We start from the raw sequence: 16,847 nt of genomic DNA on the forward strand, positions 1-16,847 counted from the left end.
ACACTCTCAATAAACAGAGGCAAGTCAAGATGAGTCTTACTATGGTCATAATAAAATTTATTATATGTTTGAACATAATTGTAAATAAAGCACAACAAATAATTGTAACATATTCTGATTTTTGGATGGAAAAAGTTATTTAACTATATACTGATAACATCCCTAAATGTTACTCAAACTTTAAGATCATTTGTTCCTATTTTAAGGTAAAAGTAAACAGAATTAGAAGCATGAGAATTTTTAAACTGTAGAATCACGTGGGAAGGACCCTAAATGTTCACTGCCTCAAACCCCCAGCAGGAGCAGGGATTTCCCCAGCAGTAATCCTGCAAACCCAAGCATGTTTCCTTCCCACGCCAGGGCTCATCGTCTGAGTCAGCTCATGCCATCTTTGGTTTTCACCATTTAAAAATTTTTCTTTACGTGTGCAAACCTGTTTTCTTAAAACTTCTGTCCAGACACATAAGAATATATAAATGCATGAAGTAGTCATCTGACAATACCAACTTTAAATATAATTGCAGGCAGGATGATTTCTAAAGGATGTGATTATTTTTTATAAGAATAGATTTTTGCTTGGTTTTAGCAAAGTCTCACTTCTAAAACACAACTAATTTATTTTTTAACCTGAATATTTTTTTGAAAAACATTTACCCCATGAACATTTTCAGTTTTTTTAATAATATTTTTTATTTTATAATGTTCACATTCTCTGCCATCTAGAAATCCGTATTCTTTGGTTTCATTAGATGAGATCTTACATCTACAACTCATTTTTTTCACATGAATAAGGAGTCAGTCTCTTCTTTGACTGACCTCAGTCAAGCCGCTGATTGTCTGTCTTCCCTAGCAAGCCCAAGTATTGGGGTGTACAATCTTCTCTGCCCCTAGATCTCTCAACCTCCTCTTCTCTTTCTTCCTTTAATTCTGCCACTTAGGCTAGGAGCAAACAACAGCTTGAGAGAAGCTGTTGAGAAGTAAGCAGCCATGGGAGAACCCTGAGAAGAAATCCATGAAAGGAATGCTTGTTTTCCTTACAATAAGTACAACTCGTGACATTCTCTTCCTTAAAACTCAGCAACACGGAAGAGCACTTCCCTTCACTCACAGTGAGTATATGGCCCGTGATGTCTCCTAGTCTCAGAGACGGCCCTCATGTGACCTTGGTGTTTTCCCAAGAGTACAGATAGTGCACAGACAGTGTCAACTTCATGGTACTTAAACTGTTTGAACCTCAGTTTACACACAAAGTTTCCACAAGAGTGAATTAAAAGGCTGAAAATTAACATATCAAAAATAATTCATTATACTTAGGGAAAAGTAATTTGCTTTATTGTATAAATGACAATTGCAACAAGGGTATAAATTAGATATAATTATATAAACTGGAAGATAAGATATTTACATCCAAACATCATTCTAGTAAGGGGCAGTTTAAATATATTCGATATGATAGAAAAGTAGAATGTTAAAAATATCTACATTTGGATATCGTAAAAAGGCAAAGACAGGAATTCTGCCTGCCTACTCAGTAACTCACAAAAATTTGCCTAACAATTTCCACCAACTGATCTCAGAAACAGAGCAATATTATAATTTCGATGAGTACAGACTATGAAATACTACAGACTGTGCTTTCTATAGTATTGTTTGAGGCAATCTGTGTAGGAAATATAATCAAGATTCATAATTGCACAAATCTGAAGGGCCTTACATCTCCCAACACAAAGCACACTGCTGTCATAACTCACAAAGAAGTAGTTGTAGTATTTCATAAACTGCTTACTGTCTATGACTGTAAATTGTTTAGCTAATCCATACAAACTTTTTGGCTGCAAATCTTCAACGTTGTAGGTCTGGGTCAGCTTATACTCCAGCTTCCAGTTGGATTCTCCCCTTCGATTAGCATCTGTCAGGTTCAAGAAGTACTGCAGCATGTCCTACAGTTAAACAGGGTAACAAAGCCGGGGTCATTGTTTGGCAAAGTAGAGCAGAGCAAGGAGAGTCCTTATTGGGATTTATCTGACATTCTTCATTTAAAGTGCAGTCATTTTAAAAAGTGAGAATTGCTTTTAAAGAAAGAGAGTCCAATAGAAAATATAATTTTTTTCATTTAAAAGAAAATGAAAGAACATAATAGGGAATAATCCAAACTATACAGAGAGATGTACAAAATAAAAAGCCTTTAACTCACACACCTCAGAAGTAACCACTGCTAACAGCTGTGTATGAATCAGTGGCATGCTGAAGGTGGCTTGTAGCAGCCCACAAAAACTGATTGTCAAATTTTCAGGAATCTTGGGACTTAGTTGGTACCAGTTTGGCAGCTTGAAATTGGCCATGATGGGAGCATTTATATCATGGAAATTGGCAAACACTACAAATCAAAGTATCTTTTCCCTCTGGTGAACCAATTATTAAACATTTACCAGCACATACCTATTTACTATATTTTTCACTTTTCCAAAAAAGGATATCATATCATACAAACTGTTTCGCACTTTTAAAAATTAGATAGTACTATATCAGGGACTCCTTTCCATGTCAGTGCATATATGCATATGGGTGCGTATACCTGAGTGAGATTCAGATACAAAAACAGGCAAATAATAGTCAGAAAAGAATTCCTTTGGACTATTTTATCAGTCAATTGTTTTATTTCTTCATTTATTCTAATGTTTACGGATAAACCAGATTTCTCCTGCCTTATCTTTTTTGTAAAAACATGCTTTAGGGAATAACAGAGCTACTTCTTACTAAATCTTTTTAGGAAAAAAGTGCAGTGACATCAATAGACTTTAACTGAGAAATTCTTTTAAAATTATACTTGTTGAAAGGGGCCATACGCAAGCTAAAATGCCTGGCCTTTTGATGCTAAATTGATGTAAAGCATAGAGTCATGTATCAGCTCCAGAGAACTCTTGTCTCAAAGGTCCAACTCAATTTATTTTCTTTGCAAAAAATTTATTTGCCAACATTTATTGAATGCTAACTATGAGCCAAGCATTTAGCCAAGCATTTTGACAAGCACTTGACAAATATTTGTTCATGCATCTTCACAGCAACTCAGTGAACTCAGTAATATTTTAATCCTCGTTTTACAGAGGAATAGACTGGGACACAGGTAAGATCACTCATGAGAGAGACTACATTCTTCATAGCATGTTCTGGAGAAGAGTAATTAATCACAAATAAGGCTTAGTGAAAAGTTTCATATGTATACAAGTCCATAAATAAGGCACTAGCCAATGAAACCCTTAGCTAAATAACTGTGAAGTCCTTAGAAGAACAGAAACAGCTCCCCAAGGGCTAACCTCATAAACCCACACTTAGAAAGGGCTGACATTCCAAATACAAAAAAGAAGAGAGACATTCTGAGATTTCAACACTAAATACAACTCACAGTAGCAGCTCTGAAAAACCTTCAACTCAACAAATGAAAACCAGAAAGATATGCATAAAGATGGAGTTGATTCTAAAACTGTGCCAGCTTACCAATAATTTATAGTCACGAGGCTCATACTGAAATAGTCTGACACCAGGATTGTTGGTCAGCTTTTCTAAAACATTCCTCCCTGGGGTAACAGCAGGAGCCACAAACAAGGAACTTACTGGACTTCCTGGACAAAACATACATACATAAGCATGTATCTTTTAATAATTAGATTTAACTGTATTACAAATACACAAGTTCTAGACTAACAGATGTAACAGCCAAATGATGTGCGATCCTTGATGGATCCTGATTTGAAACAACAGTAAAGAGAGACTTTTGAGGAGATAGGGACAGTTTTATTATGGAGAGACTGAAAGAATTATTGTTGCTTTTGTTAATGGTATTATGACTATTATCCATATATTTTAGCAATGAATACAGAACACGTAGGGCTGAAATACATTTGGTGTTTGAGATTTACCTTCAAGTACTTTAGAAAAAAAGAATAAAAAATGGATAGATAAAATAAATGTGGCAAAATCTTGAGAGATGTTGTATATAAGTGGTAGTACATGGGGGCTTGCTTCAATATTCTCTCTGCCTTTATACATATTTGAAGTTTTTCGTAATAAAAATATCCAACTGATTACAAGTACACATATATAAAATATGCAAAGCTAGTTGTTCTGTACTCTATCTATAACAATATTCCAATAATTACAAAACAAGAATCAGATGAAAGTGTCACCATGTTTTATACATATCTATTATATAACTAAATTTCTTTGTGAGTGAAAAGGCTGCCAAATGCTGGGAAATAGTCATTTTTACCAAGTTTACTTATTCTAGATGAAAAAGGCAAAGCATTTCAAAAATGTTCCCCAGTTACTGAGAGAAAAAAAAAAAACAACATTGATTTTCCTCCTGGCTGACTACTAAAACTTCAGAACTCTTTTTTGTTAACTCTCGGTTTTCTGCCCTTATGCAGACATGATCTTTAAAAATAGATAAGCATCGTCATATTTAATGTTAGAGCTTCTTCTATTTTTTTTTAATGCTGAGTAGATGACAATGTCGATAAGCACGTAAAAGTAAAAGCTTCATATGCTTTCTTTTAGACCAACAGTAAATTGTGCTTTGCTCTTTAAATTCTGAGAGGTAAAACCTGTCATATCAAAAGAAACTTGAGCCTAGCAAGTAAATAAGAAACAGTGATTTTCTAAACCTGAGAATCTAAAAAGAACGTTTGAGTGAGCTAAGGGTTTCAGAGGCTTTTGTGTTGATGATGATGACTGAATTTGAAGAGACCAAACTCAGTTGCCGGACTGAGAGGAAGAAACTCAGTTGCAGGACTTTGGACAGTTGCCACTCAACCAGCCAAAGTAACTGAGAAAAAGCTGGTGCTGGCAAGTAGAGTCAATAAAACTTTCAATTTACTGGATCAGTAAAAATTAATGGATATTCACTATTTTGCTCTAGAGTCGTGGATTGGAGAGAGGAAAATAGAACGTATATTACCTTTCTTATCCAAAAGAACCATAATGCTATCTCTGTGAGTGTGTCCATAGAATTGCCCTGCAATGATGTTGCTGTATTTCCTAAAAATCTCTATCAATTTCTCATTATAGTATTCTCTCATTGCCGTGATGCTCCTTGAAAAAGGCAGGTACCCCACTGGAACATGAGCTATGATGTACACCTGTAGAGACACAGGGAGGACTGATGAGAATCTTTTTACACATTTATCATAATGAAATGTCATTTAGATACCCAAGACTGAAAGCATGTTAATTAAATTTCAGAAAGTAAATATACCATCTCTCCTATTTATTACCAAAAAAAGATGAAACTATGAAACTATTAATGTCACTACATTTGCTCTTGTCTCATTTAAACTACATGGTTGATGATATCAGATAACTGTGACCTTGCTCACAGCTTTTTTTTTTTTAATATCGACAGACACCCATCAATCCTCAAAGCATTAAAAGCAAAACAAATCAAACAAGTAACAACACGAGAGGCAAATCCTAACATGTTTCATGTAAGAACATCTTTACATTTTAATACTTTTATTAATACCTGATCCCCTTTCTCAAGTTTCACAAATACACACGTTTAACCCTCTGTTTATCCCCTGATGATGTTGGTTCATGGCATCTACCTTCTCCTTATTTTGCTGAGAGATGTTCAGGGTATTTTCTAGCCATTTGAGCTGATTTGCTGGGTCAGTCATATTGAGGGTCACAAGATCTGGGCCGTAGTATAAGTTTGTATTGAGACTGATGATCCTAAGGTTCAGATTAGTTGAAACTTTCTGTGAATAAAAGCCACCTATAAAAACAAATTTAAAACACATTCTAGAAAAATACATACATAGGTAAACAGACATTGTAAAGCAAAGTCTTAATTAAGGTTTACAAGCCATTCAGGAAGGTTATACTGATTTCTCATCATTTAGTTTGCACATGCATAGGCTGTCACTGGATAAGATTTAACAAAGACTTACTGAAAATCTACTATATGCCAGCTCTACATATCAAGGTAACAACAGTTGTACGCAACAGTCACGTGAAAAGATAACTAAATATTTTGGCCCCAGGCAATAAGGTACTGAATTTCATGAAAGAAAGACATCAACTCCTAGGTTATATGTTTGGGGAGTTAAGATGAAAGATATTGTGAAATATGAAATCCAAGAATGGGAACACACAGGGGTCTTGGCAGAGAATACTGAGGAAGACATGGCAGATAAACCAGAGCTGCTACGATCTCAGGTGAGACGAGCCTTGAAGGCGTAACTCCACTCACACTGTGAACCAGTGGCAACAGGTCACCCTGCTGCAGTGGCACTTCCAGAGCTGGCCACCGGGATCTTGGGCCCGCTTTCTTTGGCCCGGGACCACTCACCATCCATGCCGGTCCTCGGTTTTCACGATAGAATCACCAGAAAAACTGGGCAGAGACTCTTCCGAACTGGTACACCCAAACGAACAATAAAGATCGAAGTCTAAACAACACGAACTGAATAAAAATAGAGACAAAGCAGGGATGAGGCCATCTTTCACTCACCTTCCCTTAGGGTACAAACAGCTTCTTCATCTAGCCATGGCTTCCAGAGGTTTGCTACCGCATTGTACACCTTGCTGGTGACTACAGGTAGTTGATCCTGGCCACAAACAATACAATCCACCATTGAAACTCTGAGGATATATGGATTAATTAATTTAAACATTACTTGAGTGATTACTGCTATGTTAGGCATCTGGAGATGCAGGAATACTAGATAATTTTCAAGGAATGCATAACTTAGGTGGGGAGATGGGGGACAAAATGTAACCAGTCATCTGTAAGACAGTGTGTGAGGCACAACCACAAGGATTCTGGGAGTGTAGAAGCAAGAGCAAGCCAGTCTGGCCCGCAGACTCTGAGAGGCAGAATGAAAAGAGCATTTGAACCAGAATTTGAATAATTATTTTGTCAAGTTGACAAGACAGAGAACCAAAGCAAAAGCATCATCATCATTATCACTGTCATTATCAAAAACCTACAGTTTTAGCCATTTGTTTACTTTTGGATGGATGCCAAGATAGTGGTACAGTCATAAGGAGTCTTAAAATTATATAAACATTACTCTAGACTTTTCTCTCTATTTTAAATATGAAAAACATGAGCACCAGAGAAGTTAAGTTATTTATCTAGGGAGAGCTGGTCAGTCCCAAAGCTGGGTCTAATCCCAGGTCTTTCTACCCTCACTTATACCTCCAGTTATTTATTGCACCATGCTGTCATCCTAATCCTTCTTGTCTGTGACGTGACCACTGCTAAGTAATGGGGTATAATGGGAAGCGATCCATCTATCAGTTCGGTGGCAGCCGTCTTGCCAGGATAGGAGGACATGAGGACCCTGGCCCAGACTGCTTCCTTGAGTGGCACTGGGAAGAAATCCCTGGGCTGTCCACACAAATATCTTCTTCTGATGTGATGGGTGGGGACTCGTGTCTGTATTTACATTTGTATGTGTATAAATATAGTGTGTAACTACGTTTATATACGTGCTTATGGGGTCTCAATGGAGAAATAGCACACCCAATTTGTTACATGCACCAGAATCCAATCTCAGCTGTATAAGTCTCTAGAATTTGTTGTAGGGCTTTCAAGTTACATTTGACATTCCTGAAACTGCGGTGGAAGGAGGCAGAGATAAAAGTAAAATGAAACAAGTCCTCAGAGGAGTTAGGACACATGGGTCCCATGTCACTGTTTAACGTTACAATAACCGCCCTTCCATGCAGTGAGAGCTGATTATGTGCCAGCTTGGAAACTATGCCCTTCCCGTATAGTATCACTAATTCTCCCCCAAACTTCGCAAGGTAGGGATTATTGCTCTTGTTTACTAATGATCAAGGATCAGTATGTGAATTATTATCCAAGCTGCTCAAGCTATTAGCACAAGCAGGGCAGGACAAGTTTTTTAAAATTCTAATGAATGTGACCCTAAACCCCACATGTTTTCCATTACACCAGCCTGCCTGTCACCTAAAACATATAAAGACAATGTGAGTAACCTCCGACTCCTGGAGACTGTCCATCCCCAAGCCTCTGCCCTGTGTGGTCTAACATCACAGAAGTAACAAAAGCTGACCACCAGTTGAGAGGCCAACCCACAAAGACTCACAGTTTGTTCATCTCAGGATGGGATGCCGAGGCCAAGAAGCCTCTTGAAATTTAAGCTCATCCTAGAGTGCAACTTTTCAAAGCCACCGCATTCGGGTTAGATTAACTGATATAATCAAAACCCTCATTAAGCATCCTTTTGACTTAATATGGAAAAGATATTCTAACACAACAACAACAAAAAAGTAGGCAAAGAAAGGCATAAAAGTAAATACCATGTTCAGGAAATACCGCTATGTTAGTCTGGTAAGAGCAAAGGATGTGTGACAGGATGTTTGTTTAACTGAGCACAAAAGATCCAGGATGTGGGCTCTGTCACTGAGCGACTGTGAGCACTTGAACAAGCAGCTTAACATTTCGGGGTCTCAGTTTTCTCATCTATAAAACGCAGGCCTCTTCTAGGCGAGGGGTCGGCAAACTTTTTCTCTGAAAGGTCCAGTGATAAATACTTTAGGCTTATGAGCCACACAGCCGCTAGGAGGACATGTGGACCCTGGCCCAGACTGCTGCCTTGAGTGGCACAGGGAAGAAACCCCTGGGCTCTCCACACGAGTATCTTCTCCTGATGTGATGGATGGGGGCTCGAGTTTGTATTTATGTGTGTGCGTGTGCGTGTGTGCGTGTGTGTGTGTGTGTGTTTGTGTGTGATAACTTTCCTACTCCACCGTTACAGTGCACGTGCAGCCACAGCAAAACCAAAAGAACAGCCTTGGCTCTGTTCCAGTAAAACTATTTACAAAACAAGTGTCAGGCCAAACCGATTCTACACTACTATAGCAGGTCCTTGTAACCAGAGCTGGTAACCAATGTGATGCACAGGCTGCTGAATAAACAGCCGCTCTGACAGGTTGAGGCCTGGGCTGTATCAGGCATTAAATATGCTGAACACAGTCCCTGCCTTGAATCACCTCTTGAACATGGGCCTCCCTTTTTGGTTCTTATGATAATTTACTATGTTTTTGTTTTTAATTACAATCTAGCTTAGACCAGAGTATAGGTAGCTTAGTATGTCTAAGAGAAATTCTGAAAAACATAAACATTAGTGTACATTAACCTTTTTTGCTAATCTGAACATGGAAAATGGAAATAAAGTTATTCGAAAGAAAGAAGAAATTGAAGAATACAAAGAATACAAAGGAAAATAAGAATTAACAACCCACCAACTAGGTAATTGGCTTCCGAGAACTCACTATGGACATAACACTTTATCAACTATTAAGTCACCTTCAGGTGGGTGGAGGGTATAAGTCAGTGGTAGAGTGTGTGCTTGGCATGCACAAGGTCTTGGGTTCAATTCCCAGTGCCTCTTCTTAACAGGAAAAACAATTAAATAAAAAATTTAAAACAAAAAAATTTTTTAAAGAGTTACTTTCAAGTCCCCAGAGCACATGTCTTGCCTTCCTTGGTGGTTTAGCATTACGAGCATGCTCTACCTCTATGAGCCACACTCCCACACCCTATCATCAGCTAGTTATCAGCATAATTTTGACACTATTAATGGGGAAAAGCCATTAAGCATTTCTGGAAGTTGGGGTCAAATTTACCTGTGGCCAATAGTCATGATTTCCCAGGGCGGGGAAAACCTGGAGGTTTGGAAAGAGACTCTGGATAGTGGCTGTCATATTAGCAATCACATCTATGACTGTGTCTGTTGAGAGTTCATGCACTGGAACGTGAGGTGGGCTATCCCTGAAAAGCAGAAAGAATCACAGAGAAGAAAATCAGTTTCTAGAAAAAGTCACTAGACTCATGTGTTATACTATCACTGCAGAATTCCATCATAAATCAACAGATGATACTTAAAGGGGCTGGTAAACTAATCTTCATTGACCTTTGTCCCAAAGAGAGCCCTATTAAAAAAAAAATCTGTGTATTACGAAAGATAAACTGGAAATATCAGCCTATTTCACTGCCTGACTAAAGACTTATAAGAGGCAAAAATGTTTAGTAATTAAAAGCACAAATTCCAGAGCCAAAATGCCTCAAATTCCAGCTTTGCCACTTACTAGCTGCATGCACTTGGGAAAGTTACTTAGATTCTCAGAGTCTTCATTTTGTAATCTTTAAAATGGGAATAATAATAACAATAGTATCTATTGTAAGTTGCAATGCATAAATTAATTTAAATAGTGCCATGGTCAATATTGCAGGTGCAAGAAATATAAACCTCTTTCTTCCCTCTATCATGATGAGTGGAATTAATTATACAACAAGGAGATGATCTTTACAAAACTGCTATCACAAGTTAACTCCCATTGCTGCCTTTTGTTTTCTGGTTATTTAATAAGATCTATTATCTTATTAACAAACCCCTCAAGACACTGACACAAATACGCTGTTTTTGGATTCGTCTCCTAATTAACAGGGTCATATTTCTGGAGCCTGTATTCTAAAAAACAAAACAAAACCAAAAAAATGGGACTCAAAGTTTTTCTTATCTCTAATAATGTTGATTAATTTGACCTAATATTTTTATATCCAAATAATTCTTAACACATAATTAATGTTCTTATGAAATTCAGCATTCTAATGAAGCTTAGGACACTATAAATACATATTGAGTAAATAAATAATGGTGTTTATATAACCACTTACCCTGTCCAGATCATGAAAGATGCTTCTTGTCCTGAATTTTTAATAAAATCAAATGCTGACAAAATAAGGTGATAAGGAGAATCACACAGAACATCTCCAAAAGGGCCCGGATTGGAGGCGTTTGCACCTTTGGATGAAGCGCACACTTTTGTGTGGTCCTCTGTGATGTGGTAAGTAGGGTCTAGGTGTAAGTCAGTCACGTGCCAAAACTGTCCTGTTGATGAGAAACAGAATGGTGTTACATCTACTTCTATTTTGGAATTCCCACATAAATACTTACCATAAGACTAGAAACAGTTGCTCTACCTTGTGACAGAAGAAAGTCTTAGTAATTTAAATGCTCATATGCTCTGAAGTTAAATACAGTCTTTCCCTGTTAGGAGTAAGGATTCCAAGGGCAGTAGGCAGACTGCTAGAATTTACTGCTGCCACATATCAGAACTGGTGAGTCAGTGACAGCACGACCTCAACACAGACTACGTAACAAACATAAGTTTGCATAGTGATGTATAAGGAGACATCCTTCTGGGAAGTCAATAATAATAACATATTGTATCTAAATAGCATGTCGCATTCCTTGTAGAGTGTAAAGTCTTAGAATTTATTTACATTCTTGTAGAAAAATAGACATAGAAATATGATGTGGTTTGTTAGGGTTCCACAGTGAATAATTTCCTAATTTCTTGCAAAGCCTTGCTTTTCAACATTAATGGAAAAAGAATAAAAATCCTTAACCTAGCTTTTGGCCTAAATCAGCAATTGCCAGAGGTTCTTAAAAGCTATTTAATAGAAGAACATCTTCTATCATTACACACATATAACATGTTAATAATATTAAGGGAAGCATTTTGTTAAAGAGGATGCTTCCATTGGGTTTTCAGGGAGAAGCCGAGGACCCATTTGATAGCACCCCTGCTTGGAAATCATCTTGAGAAAAACTCTTTCATTGAAGGAGACACTAGTAGTAATAATCATAGTAGCATCTCTGTTATTTACTGTGTGCCAGCATTATGATAAGCAATTTAAATATACCACGTCATTTCATTCTCTCTGAAGTAGGAACCATTGTCCTCATTTCAGAGTTGAGAAATTAATGGTGGATCAACTAGGAAATTCGCTCTAGTATATACTGCTTAATAAATGGCAGAGTCCAAATATGAACCCTCATTTTGAAGGACCTTCCAGTTTGCTTACACTTAATATACATACAGCTTCAGTGATTTTACTGCCTTCTCATATGTAATCAATAAATCGTTTTAATATTGAGACTTTTTCACACTTTGATTTTTGAGCTCACTCTGATTATAACTAATTTACAGTCAGAGACACATTAGAACTGATAAAAAGTAGCATGCAAACTTTTACCTGTACAAATGATAAACACTAAGTATGATAAAAAAAATAAGGATGTATGTGAGCAAATACTTAAAACCCAAAGCTGGATAATAAGGTAGAAAATTGAAAGCAGTTAATTTAAGGTGGAAAAAGCATATTATATTTGGGATGTTTCTTCACAACGTTATCATTTTATAACACATTTAAGTTCACAGCTAAGAAGTGATAGACAAAAGATCCAGAACAAAGTAGACATAAAGTAGTCTATATGGTCAATTACTTGATATTCGGTCCCCATTTAAAAACCTTTGCCAAGGTTAATTTACTTTATTCCAGAATGCAGAAAATACTCCAACTTCTATTTCCAGCTTGGACATACTTTACCCAGCCCATAAAGTAGAGTTGACAAATAGCTCAGAATCATCCTGAAGGCTGCCCTTCCTTGGGGTATAAATATATAAACCATATATGAACCACACTGTTATGGTGAAGAGTAGGGGCTCCTGAGTCAGACTGCCTGATTTTGAATCCAAGCTCTGCTTCCCAGTCTAGCTGTGTGATCTTGACTTGTTTCATCTGTAAAATGGAATGATATTGCTGCTGACACCGTGAGGGCTAAGTGCCTCAGCAGAAGTAAGAGCCCAGCATCCAGTGAGCTCAATGTTAGTTACACTGCTGTCAAGCTTGAATTTGAGATTGAATTTCCTCATTTCCAAGTAATAGCTAAAATGTATCAAGTACTTTCTGTAAGTTTAACATGGTTTCTTGTGCTTTACATGCACTAACTTCTCATCATTTCCATTTCACAGATGAGGAACTGCAGCACAGAGATTAAGTCCAAGTCACATATGCCAGACGCAACAAAGCCAAGAGGGCGAGTCAGGAAATCTGACTCCGGAGCCTACACTGCTCTTGACCACTGTGCACACTGCCTCTCTGTGTTTGCTCACATTCAAATGTCCTTTTGGGCGGAACAAAAAACTCCTTCTGCCTCACTTGCCTCATGTAAAATAGGTTAACAACTACACCTATAGGAGATACTGTGACAAGTAAGGGGCATGAGGTTATTAATGTAATAAATTTTTGTAAACTCAAGCTGGAAACACATTAAGGACGTATTCTTCGGATATAAGCTCATACCTGGATTTACATATCACCAGTGTCTACAATACCTCAGCAGGTCCTCAGCAAACATTGTTTAATTAGGCACGGAGATTCAGGATATCCTTAAGATCACATGGTGACTCAGTAGTAAAAGCTGAACTGGAACCAGTCTCTCCAGACTTGCAGTCTAGAGCTCTTTCCACTACACTGCATTGCTAGACAGACGAGGAGTAATTATTCAGATGCACTGAAGGGTGTCTTTAAATGGAAGGCAGGAATGGAGCCTTGGCAGGATCTTAACCTGGGATTTATGAATAATGAACCTCTGGAGGCCTCACCTCCCACCTCTAATGAAATTGTACACAAAGTGGTGTGTGTGTGTGTGTGTGTGTCTCCAAGGCCATAGACCGGCCTGCGGAAGAGCCCACACTCCAATTCAGATTCTCTGGTTTTCAGTCCAAAGCTCTTTTCACTGCACAGCAATTACTTTCTTGTTCTGAAAATAATCTTTGAAAAGATTTCCAAAAATATATGTTTGCATGTGTGTGCGTGTTGTCAACATATCTCAAATAAATTTTTATAATAAATGCTCAAAAAAATTTATAATTTATGAAAGTTTTTTATTTATCCTAAAGAATCTAGTAAGTCACAATTCAGATGTTTGGACATACGGTTGTTGTTTAAAATAGGTGTTTTTGTTTATTTGTTTATAATGTCAGTTCCTACCAAATACTCCAGCAGGTCCTGATTTACCAAAACTAAAGAACTGTGGCCAAACACAGCCAGGTAAAGTGTCGCTGGGCTGTTGTCCTCTGACTACTGGGACTCGACAGAAAGCTGAGACTGGGAATTTGCACACAAACACAGATACACACATACACACACAGAGTAAGCAGAGGCTAGTCATGGTGGGTGTTGTAAAGAAGTCCAAGTATTTGGAGTGGGGCCAGGGGGTGAGAGACGGTCACATCATCAAGCAGAAAACATGGAAACTAATATATCCAGTGTGAACCTGCTAAGTGGACGCTTCAGCAGGTCTGTGAGCTGCAGTTACCCCTCTCCCTCCCACTTCCCCTGTCACTGCACTGCTTCCCCACCAAAACAGGGAGATGTGCAGCTGAGATTCACTAGACCCCCAGGAAGTTGTCCTTGAGGACTTCAGCAATTAGATCCTTAAAACCAAAACATGAATTTGTCATTGGTTAGTCTCCTGCAACTGGGACATTTTATCTCAAAATCCTGAATAGGCATGCAATTAAAGAAACTCCCCTTCAGCTTGAATGAAACCAAAAACCAGCATGCATCAGTACTGGGGGACAACTTGTTATGACTGACAGTTGGGATTTACACCTCTTGCTTTCCACTGCCTGACAGCTGAGTCATGAGGACTTGGCTCTTGGACAAAGAGGAGGCTTTTTTTTTTTTTTTTTTTTTTCCCCCCCCGAGCATTTCCGAAGTTGTGTGAGAGAGTTAAGAGTGACAGATAAGAGAGGAGTTTTCAGCACTAAGCACCGGGCTGCTTCAGAGACAGCTGTGCCCAAACAGAACACAGCTCCACCGATCTAATCCCCTCAGATAACAGAGCAGTTATATTTAAAGAGAGTCAGGGAGGTAGGGGCACCTTGACCTTTGACACTGAAGCCTCAGACGGCATCATACAGTCTATCATCTGACGCTTATCTGTTCTGGACCAAACTCTTGCATCTATCCAGAATCACCTGGAGGATTTGTTGAACAGGTTATGGGGCCCCCAGTTCTCGGAGTTTCGTTTTGGCAGGCCTGGGGTGGGGCTGAAAACTTGCATTTTTAACACTTTTAGGTGACGCTGAAGCTCCCTGTCCAGTCCGGGCCTTGACTTTGAGAACCATTGCTGTGACAGCTGGGAATAAACAAAATCAGCCTTGCCCGCGGGGAGCTAAGGCGAAATGAAGGCCCCGCGAGTTCCAAAGCACCGAAAATGGGACCGTGCTCTCGTTGGAGGAGTCAAAGAAAAGGCCACCAAACTCGGGGAGCAGGACAGAAGATACTCTGAGTCCCACTGAAATTTACACTCCCGAGAAGCCCAAACTCGGCAGCTCCTCCGCTCTGGGCAGATTCGGAGCCTCTGAGAAGGTGAGACATTCAACCCCCAAGATTTTTTTTTTTTTCCTTAAGACACGCCGTTTGTCCTCCCTTCCCGGGGTGCAAAACACACCCAAAGGCACAAAGTGAAAACAACTGTACGGGAGGAGGAACCGGCTGCCGCCCCCCTTGCAACGCCCCCCGCTCCCCATGGCGGGACCGTCCGCTAGCCAGCCCTGACCTCCCCGCCAGGTCGAGTTGGCGCTGTCGTCCCCCGTCGCCCTCGCCCTCCCCGCGGCCAGCAGCCAGAGTCACAGCCTCCCGCGCGCAGCCTCCCGGACGCGCCGCCGCCCCCGCGCACTGGCCCCGACTTCGCGCAGGCGCCGCAGCCGGCGCTCCCGGGCAGCTCGGGCAGGGGACGGGGGCGGACGACTCACCCACCGCCGCAGGGGGACTCCCGCGGCCAGCGGGAGCCAGGGGCAGCCCGAGACTGGGCCGGCCGTGCCAGGCGGCCAGCAGGCAGCAGAGGAGCGTGCCCAGCAGCGCCATCGCGGGCCGCGGCCGAGGGTCTGGGAGCCTCTGCTCGTCCCGCGGCTCCACACGGACGTCGGGTCCGGGGCCGGGGAGGAGGTGGAAGACCTCTTCGGGTGTAGACGCCCAGCGGTCACGTGCGAGGGCAGATTCCGCAACGAGTCGGTTCACTGGACCTTTCGCAGCTGTTTAAAGATTATCTGTATTTTAGTTTCTTAGCGTCAGTGACTGCCCTGAGGAGGAACGTGCTTGGGGCCACCTGGCACAGACCATCTTGCCTAAATGCCACCTGGCTCTAAGTGCGTGGGGCTTCTCCGCGGAAGTGATGCAGAAAACCTCGAAGTGTCTTGATCTGGGCGAGATGAGCAGAGGTTTTGGAAAGTGTACTGTATCTCAGAGTGTGGTCCTCGGAACAGCATTGTCAGCACTACCCGGAAGGTCTAATTAAAAATGAACATTTCCAGGCCCACCCCAGACCTATTAAGCCACTAGCTCTATGGGTGAAGTCCAGTCCTTTGCTAAAGCTGTTAGAGCAGGCAGATAGCTAGATATGAGCTGAGAAAGGGGTACACAGACCAAATGGCACGAATTGGGCAGAAAGGAGGGGCACAAGCCAAATGCAGGAAACCACACGTCATGTAAGCAGTAGGGGTCCCTGGACAGAGAAAGAAAAGCAGGAACCTTTGGACTGACAAGGGGCTACCCACATCTTTTGGGGTGAAGAGTGGCCTGGAGACCAACAAAGAAAGGTGAGAAAAGTCAGGAATTTCCAGGGTCCGAAAGTAACCTTTTGCTTATTATGCCCTCATTTCAATAAAATTAGCCTTGCAGATCAGAAGTACCCATCATGCACCGACGCCATGACCCTTCTGATCCAGACTAAGGACTAAATTTCCCTCCTCCCTTTGGGAAGGTGGAGTTGGGATGATAATCAGGGAATGCAACCCCAAACCCTTCCCTCCCCAATGAATATTCTGCCCATTCATTTTTACACCCTATGTAACTAACTTGCCAAAGAAAACTCAGGGCAGCCACTCACCTGAACCTGCCAGCTCTCCCCTTGAGAGTGTACTGTCCGTCCGTTAATAAATTCTTACTTTACTTTTTT

At 40.2% G+C, this 16,847-nt stretch overlaps 1 protein-coding gene across 1 annotated transcript; it reads right to left on the reverse strand.

The window, feature by feature from the left end:
- Positions 1–30: 30 nt before the first annotated feature.
- SMPDL3A (sphingomyelin phosphodiesterase acid like 3A) lies at positions 31–16,001 on the reverse strand. Its single transcript, XM_074368420.1, has 8 exons — positions 15,646–16,001; positions 10,709–10,922; positions 9,658–9,802; positions 6,509–6,605; positions 5,601–5,770; positions 4,955–5,135; positions 3,496–3,620; positions 31–1,940 (listed from the first exon to the last, which is right to left on the reverse strand). The coding sequence occupies exons 1-8, from the start codon at positions 15,755–15,757 to the stop codon at positions 1,623–1,625; spliced, it is 1,362 nt and encodes a 453-aa protein (XP_074224521.1). The 5' UTR covers positions 15,758–16,001; the 3' UTR covers positions 31–1,622.
- Positions 16,002–16,847: the final 846 nt, after the last annotated feature.

The sequence above is a fragment of the Camelus bactrianus genome, chromosome 8 (assembly GCF_048773025.1).
Source record: "Camelus bactrianus isolate YW-2024 breed Bactrian camel chromosome 8, ASM4877302v1, whole genome shotgun sequence".
NCBI lineage: Eukaryota > Metazoa > Chordata > Mammalia > Artiodactyla > Camelidae > Camelus > Camelus bactrianus.

Excerpts from the sequence above, each read along its gene's own strand:
- SMPDL3A (XM_074368420.1), bottom strand. The coding sequence starts at position 15,757 with ATGGCGCTGCTGGGCACGCTCCTCTGCTGCCTGCTGGCCGCCTGGCAC. Across the intron at positions 6,606-9,657 it reads ATCATGACTATTGGCCACAG|GATCAACTACCTGTAGTCAC; the intron begins GTAAATTTGACC and ends GTTTGTGGCCAG. Across the intron at positions 1,941-3,495 it reads CTCGTGACTATAAATTATTG|GACATGCTGCAGTACTTCTT; the intron begins GTAAGCTGGCAC and ends GTTTAACTGTAG.